Source organism: Zea mays, chromosome 5, assembly GCF_902167145.1.
Source record: "Zea mays cultivar B73 chromosome 5, Zm-B73-REFERENCE-NAM-5.0, whole genome shotgun sequence".
Lineage (NCBI taxonomy): Eukaryota > Viridiplantae > Streptophyta > Magnoliopsida > Poales > Poaceae > Zea > Zea mays.
In genome coordinates, this window is record NC_050100.1 from 220,624,727 (window position 1) to 220,634,351 (window position 9,625).

General features: G+C 46.3%; 2 protein-coding genes and 1 non-coding gene across 4 annotated transcripts; 1 reads left to right on the forward strand and 2 right to left on the reverse strand.

The window, feature by feature from the left end:
- Window positions 1-73, reverse strand: TRNAA-CGC (transfer RNA alanine (anticodon CGC)). The gene has a single exon. It is a non-coding gene; the product is annotated as a tRNA-Ala (tRNA).
- A 50-nt stretch (window positions 74-123) lies between these two features.
- LOC100381479 (uncharacterized) lies at window positions 124-4,994 on the reverse strand. Of its 2 annotated transcripts, none has more exons than XM_020553447.1 (6): window positions 4,661-4,994; window positions 4,074-4,167; window positions 3,794-3,941; window positions 3,662-3,724; window positions 1,485-1,784; window positions 124-580 (listed from the first exon to the last, which is right to left on the reverse strand). In XM_020553447.1, the coding sequence occupies exons 2-6, from the start codon at window positions 4,163-4,165 to the stop codon at window positions 452-454; spliced, it is 732 nt and encodes a 243-aa protein (XP_020409036.1). In that variant the 5' UTR covers window positions 4,166-4,167; window positions 4,661-4,994; the 3' UTR covers window positions 124-451. The 2 variants fall into 2 exon arrangements, with proteins under 2 accessions (XP_020409036.1, NP_001347818.1); NM_001360889.1 differs by having other exon boundaries at window positions 149-580; window positions 3,794-3,864; window positions 4,661-4,990.
- Window positions 4,995-8,423: 3,429 nt separating this feature from the next.
- LOC100191598 (class II heat shock protein) lies at window positions 8,424-9,269 on the forward strand. Its single transcript, NM_001137027.1, has 2 exons — window positions 8,424-8,725; window positions 8,820-9,269. The coding sequence occupies exons 1-2, from the start codon at window positions 8,486-8,488 to the stop codon at window positions 9,093-9,095; spliced, it is 516 nt and encodes a 171-aa protein (NP_001130499.1). The 5' UTR covers window positions 8,424-8,485; the 3' UTR covers window positions 9,096-9,269.
- Window positions 9,270-9,625: the final 356 nt, after the last annotated feature.

Consider the following 9,625-nt stretch of genomic DNA (forward strand, 5'->3'; position numbering starts at 1 on the left):
TGGAGACGCGGGGAATCGAACCCCGTGCCTCTCGCATGCGAAGCGAGCGCTCTACCATATGAGCTACGTCCCCAACGATGCATATCTTCTCCTTCGAAAGGTATTAAGTCTTTTGAGATACGCTGACAATCTTTAACTACTATAGACAGGCAGTAACGTATATCAGATGTTAATAAAAAGAACCGAGACGATCAGACTTCAGAAGTCACTGTCTTACAACACAAACGACACAGATGGAGAAAGAAAGATGTAGTATCATCGACGAGTTTGAATGGAAAATCCCCCACAGGCCTAAGGTGAGGCATATGATGAGCTAAACGCCTCTTCAGATCACAGCAGCTGGCATGATGTGCCGTCCCTGCTGCTGCTGCTAGCTACTAGGGCCCCTAGGCACAGCCAAGGGCCAACGAATGATATATCACCGAAGCCAATGGGTCAAACTGCTGGTGTGCTACGAACCGGCCGCCGTTTCATCTTCAGATGAAACATCGTGCTTGGATGACAGCTTCTGTTTCCGGCCGTTCCTCCTCCGGCTGGCGTTCTGACCTGGCAGCTTCGGCGTTTCCTTCGTGTCGCTCACCTGCAGAAGACAGGGTATAAAATTAAAAGGCCACCCCATCAAATGCAAAAAATTCTATTCTTTTGAATTAGTCTAGCCGAGGAGTGGTAGCTTAAGAGCAACAGCCATATTTCATTCGCACGCCAGAGCATAGGTTCCCAAGGAAAAGAAACCAGCACCACTAGTTTCATGGGGTTGTCGAGTAAAAGAACAAATATGGAGCATCAGAGCATAGATTCGGGCTTATCATCAGGCACCCTGAATGGCAATTTGAGGTACGGCTAGGGGGGAAGGAGAACAGAACTCCAACAGGAAAAGAGAGCAGACAGGTCAGCAAGGCACAACGCAAATGTGCAATCCAATTATCAAAGAGATATCTGTAATAAAGCAGAAAATGACGTGTGACCGATCTATCCGTTCAGATGCCAACCTAGCAATAAACTCATCAAAAATTGTTCCACCATATGGACTTTTCACAGTTCACACAGCTATGTATTGTTATATATGTGGAAAAAGAGGTACAGCCGGCGGTTCCACCATATGGACCCCCACCAACAGCAACGTCTACCTGTCCTCGAAATGCCTTATCCAGAGAACTGTCAAATCTGCTAAGCACATTTGCTTGTGGTTTAGATGTGTGGTCAATTGCATGACCGTCGTCAGAAGCAAATTGTAGTAAGTCCGTGCTCAGTAGAGCGTGTATATGGCCATGCAAAACAATGTTTTGTACTGTAGATTGTACTGTTTACCGATTAAAAATCGAAATAAAAAGAGAGATATGGGGTGGAATAGGAAGGCTGATGGAGAAAGCCTAAGACCACAGTCATCTTAAAAACATAATCAGACCCAATAAATAACCACGGCCCCTGCCATATGCTGCATCATTATCAAGCAGAGTAAATTGGTAATAACAAAGTGCACTTACCCCAAAACAGAATCCAGCCTGGTTCTGACCTGCACCACCTTCAACAGGCTTTGGAGGCTTCCCTGAGTCCAGAGCTGATGAACCCCGCTTATTGAAGCCATTACATGATGGCACCTCTGCATCCTTTGCTGTGGTAGGAGGAGGGGACGGTGATGATGAAGGTGAGGTCGAGCATGTTCTACTTTTGGCTGGCCCCTGAAACTGATGGGCCTTGGCAGTCCTATTGCAGAATCCTGAATCAATATCGGACTGAAACATGTCCACAAAAAGCTGCTGCAGCTCCTCAAAGCTTTCTTGCCTCTACAAATCCAACAGTCAAAGGTTAGTGCGCTGTCGTTCTCATATTTATTTTTTGGATGCATCAGGTCCAGGAAATGATGCCGATTTCCAGCTATTTCCTGAAAAAAAATCGCCTAAAAGTTCAGCTTTTAGTATCCACTAACAACCATGGAGGACACGACACGGGGCTTTCACAACAATTCCTTCTTTTTTAAGCCTAAAAAACATGAAACATACAAAGATATCGAAGGTTGTATAAGTTGCTTTGGGTCAACCAAAGCAAGGCCATGTGAACTCACTCCCGTGCAATGTTAATACCCGAACGTATATTTCCTGACACGTCTATAATACAAAAGATTTCAACATCTTTATTTCCTTGTAACTCCATGAAAGGAAATTTGCATATACCCACATAAACATTACTTTTTCCCAGAATAAGATTAAATAATTTCTGACAAATATTTTAAAAAATATATGATAAACATAACAGGGGCCGCAATGTAGAAAAATATGTACATGTTAAAGTACAGCCCCGAGATTCTGGATCGATTTTGCAAGCACAAGAAACAACTAAGATATGCATGATACAACTCTAATCCTTTGAATCATAAATATAGTTAAGAGACAATATATACGGGGAGTCGTGTAGAGATGGGCTATTTACGAAGAAGGAATTTTTTCAATTAACCTTCTAGATACCCCATATTAAATGGGGATATATATGCCCTTAGGTTTGTTTAAAATAACACATTTTGCTATAAGTTTGTTGAGAAAACACATACTTCTGGCCCACCTAGGATTATGCCAAAAGAAAGTGGTAAACCCGAGAGCATCTGTACTTGTAAGTCTAATAACTAAGAATGAGTGCTGGTTGGAAATTTCATGCTAAGGCTATCTCTACTAGCTTACCCATATTCAAACCAGTGGCGGACGCAGGACAAAAGTCTAGGTGGGGCCAATCCATAATAGAGAAATCACAAAAAAATGCTAAACTATAAGTGGTTTCTTGGTAATAGCATGAAAGTTAAGTTGTAATATCATGACTATTACAAAACAATGTGGATATCGAAAATCCTTTTAGCGACACCAAATCATTGATAGAAACTCCAATCTATAATTAGAAAAAAAGTATTAAGTAAGCATCAATGTAAGTAAAAGAACAAAACTATATAGAAAAAACATCGAAAACACCATTAAACCATCAATCTTATGGTGTTGTGGCTCTAGTGTGGGACCGTGGCCGAGTAGAGGCGGGCCGACCATGACAGGCTATCGGCTAGACGATGGGCTGGCAGCGATGGTAGGCGAGCCGCGGGCTAGCGACGATGTCCTGATGGGTGCCAGTGACGTTTGGGTGGGCGGCTAGACGGTAGGCCAACGATGATGAGCTGACTGTTGGATGGCGGTTGGACATTGGGCACAATGCTAGGACGCGCTAAGCAGGGGGTTGGATGTTACGGACGTGCGGTTGATGCCTTTCTCATTCTGTGTTTTAGTCGATATAGGTCGTGGCCTAGGATGATGGGCTAGACCTTGTTGGTTAGTCGATGGTATGATGTGGTACACCTGATGTTTATCTAATTTGGTCTCATATACCTAATATTTTTTATTTTATAGTATATACAAAAGGTAGGTATAAAAAGTCTAAAAATTGAGGTGGGACCATGGCCCACTTTGCCCACATGGTGGATCCGCCCCTGATTCAAATTTCACTTGTAAACATTGTAGTTTACAGCGCAAAACAGTATTTTGTGTGATCATATGAGTGAACTGATGGACACGGTCTAAAGCAGCGTGCATGTGACAATCAAATCTATATATGGCTCTCTAGCTAATCATGGCCTTGATAGTACAGAGAAGCATCTGGAACTAGGACCAATGGTGCTATCCGCTCTTACCGTCGGCTGCGCCTGGCTCATCATCTGGGCCATCTCACCGATGAAGTCCCCCATCCCCTGCATCTGCAACAACAGCAGAAAACGTCACCCTAGAGATATGCAGCAAAACACAGTTCAGCTAGAGATGCTTACGCTTTCCTCGTCGTCCTCATCGTCATATACTCCCACATCGTAGAGGAGCCGTTTATTGGCGTCGGAGAGTACTGCACAAGAACAATGGGATGGGAGCACAAGGGCTCCACGCAATGAGTTTACCAACAGGCTAGATCGGTTCCGTTTGCTGCTGTTCAGTTTATCAGTTGTCGTTGGTCAGTAGTTGCCACAGGTGAAGGGGTGGTTTGCGAATATGGATGGAACAGAGCAGTGAGGCGGGTGTATTGTGTGAGGGTGCTGAGAGAAGGAAGATTGAGACCGGAATAGGCGCCCTGGATCTCTTGGAACTTCTCCTTGGCTTCCTCCATGTGCTTCACGCTGCTGGAGGACGAGCATTTGTCCGGGTGCCATTTCTGTAGAGCAATTGGACAGAATCATTAGAGATCCCCATTTCATTGAATAGAAAACCTTTTGAAACAGAGACAGGAACAGAATAACGGAACACGTGTTGGCATGCATTGCGATTCAGATGTGTCTGGTTAGTACAAAACATTGACCCACACAACCAAAATAACCTTACCTACGGATCTGGTTTTAAAAATTTCACCTTGGAACGAATGAAAGCTGCCGGATCGTAATAGCTAGAGACGGGGTCACGGGGCATTGAGTTCGCGGCACAGGAAAGTAGGCAGCGAATTGGGAGAGGCGAAACAAGAACTTGGTGGCGCCAATGTATCAGTCTGCAAACTCGAATCACCAGCGGAGAACGTTTCCTTTTTCGGCAAACTACAAGTCTACAACGACGCCGGCGAAGCACACGATACTAGATACGCAGACCAAGAACGAGATGCTGCAGCAACCGGCAACGGAGAGACGGTGCGAAATCAGGAACTGAATTGCTCTCACCTTGGCGAGCTTCCGGTAAGCGACCTTAAGCTCGGCCTCGGAGCACTCCTTTTTTAGCCCGAGAACCGCGTAGAGGTCTCCGCCCTCTGCCGCCGCGTCGCCGCACTTCTCTCCGCCGGCGTCCATGCCAAGAGGCGAGAGGGAGGCGTGTGGCTCCCCCCGCACGTAGGTGCCTGCTGCCCAAAGGTGCAGCGACGCCACCCCCGGCGGGGCGCGCACACGGAGAGGCGACGCTGGCGGTGGGGGAAGGAAGCGAGCGGATGGAGCTGCTGCTGCTGCTGCTGCTGCTTCCTTCTCCCCCTGCCTCCACTCTCCACGCGCCGCAGGAAGTCTCCAGAAACACGGCCATGATGGCCACTTGCCCGTTAAATATTTGGGTCTCATCGTAGGAAATTCCGCTTTTTTCCTTTTTTTGGCGGCTTGCCTCGCTGGGCCCTGTTTCGAGATGGTACTGTGCGTGTCGTCGGAATTCAGGATTACTCTTCCAATAAAATTGTAATTTTCGTTTTCGAAGTGACAAATATTCTTACCTTGATCGGATTCAGATGCGTGTTAAAAATACTAAATAAAAAACATTAAATTAGTTATGGATATATTTTATAGTAAAATCATTTAAAAACATTATCATTAAATTAATTATGAATATTCTATTGATGTTGTTTGAACACAATTGGAGCTGACAATGTTTATATGTAATAGAGCTAAAATTTAGCTGTTAAAATTAGGTAAAGACACCTAAACAGTCTAACTAATAGTTTAGCTATTAATTATCTTTATCAAGTTAACTAATATTAACTTTTTAGTGAACTACTGTACATTCAAACACACTTTAAGACGACGTCGTTGACTACTCCTATTGCTCAGGGCAAGGTGGGCCCAGTCCAGCCCAATCAACCAGAAAGCGCAGCGCAACATCGTACATCACAACAGGAAGCCTCGAGAAGCCAGTGGGCCCCGATGCCCAGCAGTTGGGACTTGGGAGCCACCGGCCGTCAGCCGTGGATGGCGCTGAGAAACGGAACGGCCGGGATTGGCCAGCAGGTACGAAGATATTTTCGGAGGCGCGCCTCCAGAAGATTCCCAGTGCTACTCTGCCCGGGCGTGCGGCTGTTCCCAGGGCCCGGGCGTCGTGCCTCGTGGGTCCCACGCGCCACCCCGCGGTCCCCGCCTGCGCGGCGCGGGCCGACGGGCATGAGACTCCCGCCGCGGTGCGCATGGCTCACGGCGCCGGATCGGGTTCGGTTGCAGCGGGCAGGAAGTTCGGTACGCCCCGGCCTACCGTGGAGCCGGTGCACGACAGGGAGCGCTGCTCTCTCCGTGCGGGTAAAGCGCCGGGGACGGCGACGGGCGACGGCGACTCCGCGAGGCCAGCAGAGGGTGGACGAGCATTGGACGGGACGCAGGGCACTTTCTTTCGATAACGATGAAGCTGCGCTTTTCGAATCATCGTGAATTACTGAATTTTATCAGATGCACTTGTCTCATCCATAATCTTCACCCATTCCTTATTCATCTCACATGTGTACGCTCCACTAAACACTGCTCCATTATAATTTGGTGCTAGTTTGGGAGTTCAAAAAACGGATAGGGTTAGAGAGCTAAAATCACCTTCTTATCTAAAATTTAATAAGTAGTAGATTTTAGCTCCTTTAGCCTTCTCTGTTTTTATGGCTTAGGGTCTCATTGACATATCTCTTTAGATGGTTAAGGAGTGAACCTAGTACAAAATATGACTGATGGTATACTTATAAGGACGAATACCAAAATAACAGGGACATCTAAGTTAAATTGAGCAGTGGATCTTACGGTAAAAATTTAGACTCTACTATTACAACAGAAAAATGAGTGAGGACCTATGTCCTCACTAGGCTGTACCTAGGTCCGCCCGTGGATGGCTTCAACTTGGCAAAGTATCAAATACAAACCGAGTTTCCATGTAAACTACGTGCAAACCAACTAGGAGAATCATAAAATTTCTAAAAAATATATAGAATTACTTCATTGCCTACTATAGGACTACCACCGTATAAAATTTACAAAAATAGAAATTCTGAAATAAAAAAGGAAATTATCTTAGAATTTTCTCTTTTTTATCTTGTAACATATGTTGAATTTGAACTAGAAAATTTGTACCTTGGTAGAATAGGCAATGAAGTACATTTATATTTTTCGCGAATTTTTTGTGACTTTTGTTAGTTTGTTTAAACGGAAACTTGGTTTGCACCTTATACGTTGCCCTCCAACTTAGGCTCATCACGAAGCCCTACCAAACTGCCATTAAAATGGATTCTCGTCCAGAGCCTTCCGAGAGTTGGATTCGTTTTTTTATTAAGAGCTAGAGCACAAAAAAATGTGGCTTCTGTTGGCTCCTCTTATATTTTCCTTATAGATCATTCGAAAAACACATATAATAAGCTATTTTACCAAACGAATTGCAAAATGGCTCCGGCTTCTCTAGAGAAGTCAAGGAGCCAAAGAAGTCAGAGTCGAAACTGTTTTCAGAGGATCCGGAGCCTGCTAAAGGGAGCCTTATAATCTGTTTGACTTTTTTTTTGCCAAAATTAAGTTGCTCGTCTTATTCAATTGTTTTCAAAAATATAAAGCCATACTTAAATTAAATTATCCTACAAAAGCTAAATACAATAACTAGATTGGTCATGCATATAATATGTGAAAAACCATACGTTGAACCAAACTCTTCTTTTGGTCTTATGGGCTAGGTTTAACTTTTTCTGATGAGTTTTTATAGGAATCTAGATTCATAGCGAATTTGTGTTCATCAAGTTTAAGATTAAGAAAGTGATGTATTCCTCTCATCACGATGATTTGGCAGATTTTGCGTTCATATTGATTTGAACGATTTTTATCAAAGTGTTTTTTCACATGAGTAGATTGAGAAGCAAAACGTTTGGCTACCACAAACCGATTCTAACAGCTAAAAAGCTCATTTTAAGATGAAACAAGCACCCTTATGCTCTATGGTGGGAGAGATTTTTGCACGGTTATTTCTGCTACTGTGTCTCCTGGACATATCTAGGATCAGTAACCAAACCTATTGTCAAATTTAAGAACCTTAATTTTTCTACAAAGAACTGTGGTGCATGCACGATCTTCTCATAGGCCCAAAGGTCACCATTGCTGTCAATATACCTAATCCGAAGAGAGGTTTTCGTGATTTCATATTACACATGCTGTGACTTCCCTAGCTCTGATGGAGTCCAGTGGCCCATGTCCTTCACCATTTTTCCTGGCTGAGCAACATGCAATATCTACAAACCTCTTGTAAAGGAACATAGGCCATGTTCCAATTCTCAAACACCATGTAATGACATAACAAATACAACTAAAATGTTTAGATCATGGCAGACAATGATTCTAGCAACGGAAACCTGACTTGACTCACTCTCATCAGTTGGTTGCCGATCGTGGCTAATATGAGGAGGTTATTACTAGTAACTCTCTTCACACTAGGCTGGACTGCAGGAGCCCAACCGGCCTACGAAGAATCGGCTGGATTTTGTAGGCACGAGCCCAACCGGCCCACGAAGAATCGGCCTAACTGCAGCCCAGGATCTCTGCACGGAAGCAGCTGCTCCCCCTATTAGTCCTTCTCACTGCGTTCTTCCAAGTGTCTCCCGGTCCTTCTGGACGCGACAGCACACCACCTCTACGAAGCATCTCGAACTCTCGGTGCCGCTCAATTTGTACCCCCAATCCCCTTCCACACACCGCCTCGCCACATCGCAGAGCCAGATCAAGGGAAGACGACGCAGATCTCGCCACGCGAACACAGTTAGATCGAGGGAGTAAGTGAGAGTGAGAGCCATGACGGAGCTGTTCGACACGGCCGTGACCAGCCTCCTCCACCTGCCGGAGGTGCTGGACCGCCTCTCCGCCGCAGACGGCGACCGGCGGTCGGCCGGCAACCACGCGGCGCACGGGCACGGCCACGGACGCGTCCACGGGCTCGGCGGCGGCGGCGGAGCGCCGGTGGACATCGTGGAGAGCCCCCGCGAGTACGCCTTCGTGCTCGACGTGCCCGGCCTCTCCAAGTCAGACATCCAGGTACCGCACCTGCCACCTGTGGCGCGCGGTCCCTTAACTCCGTTGGATCCAGAGCGCCAGCAACTGACCCCAACCGCATCCGCTTGTGTTTCAGGTGACGCTGGAGGAGGACCGGGTGCTGGTGATGAAGGGCGGCAGCGGGAAGCGGAAGCGCGATGAGGAGGAGGACATGAACGGCGAAGGGTGCCGATACATCCGGTTGGAGCGCGGCGCGGCGCCGCGGTCGTTCGTGCGCAAGTTCCGGCTGCCGGAGGATGCGGACACGGGCGGCGTTGCGGCGCGCTGCGAGAACGGTGTGCTCACCGTCACCGTCAAGAAGCTGCCGCCGCCGGAGAAGAAGGCCAAGACCGTGCAGGTCACCATCGCCTAGAAGTCGGCAGTCGGCACTCGGCAGAGTAGCAGCAGTAGAATTGTAGCGCGTACGTAGTGGCCTGTCGTGTTGGGAGGAGTGCTCTTTTGTTTACGTTTGTGCTGCTGATGAGCCGGTGTGTGTGTGTAACAGACCGTGCTTCTTTTCTGAACAAGAATTATTCAATCGTGTCTCTGGTGAAGCTGTGCATTTGTGCAAGGAGTTCTTGTGGCCTCTCACTGGGATATTATTACAAGGAAGTGAGTAACAAAGAAATTACATGCCCAGGAATAACAGTCGAGAGAGAATGTTGGTACTTACTGCAAATGAGTGAAAAAAAATACAGCTCGGAAGAAAAACCATTATCCTCAGTCTAACTGGATTGGGGAGCTAACTAGCTCGCCGAACCGACAGCCACCGACAGTGCCTCTCACAAGGTCCTCTGTATTGATCATATCCTCTAAAAGATTCTCTCATCTATATCTTCAACATCCTCTTTTAAAAAAAATCTCTCATCTATATCTTCTTCGTCATCTATATCTCGTCATTTA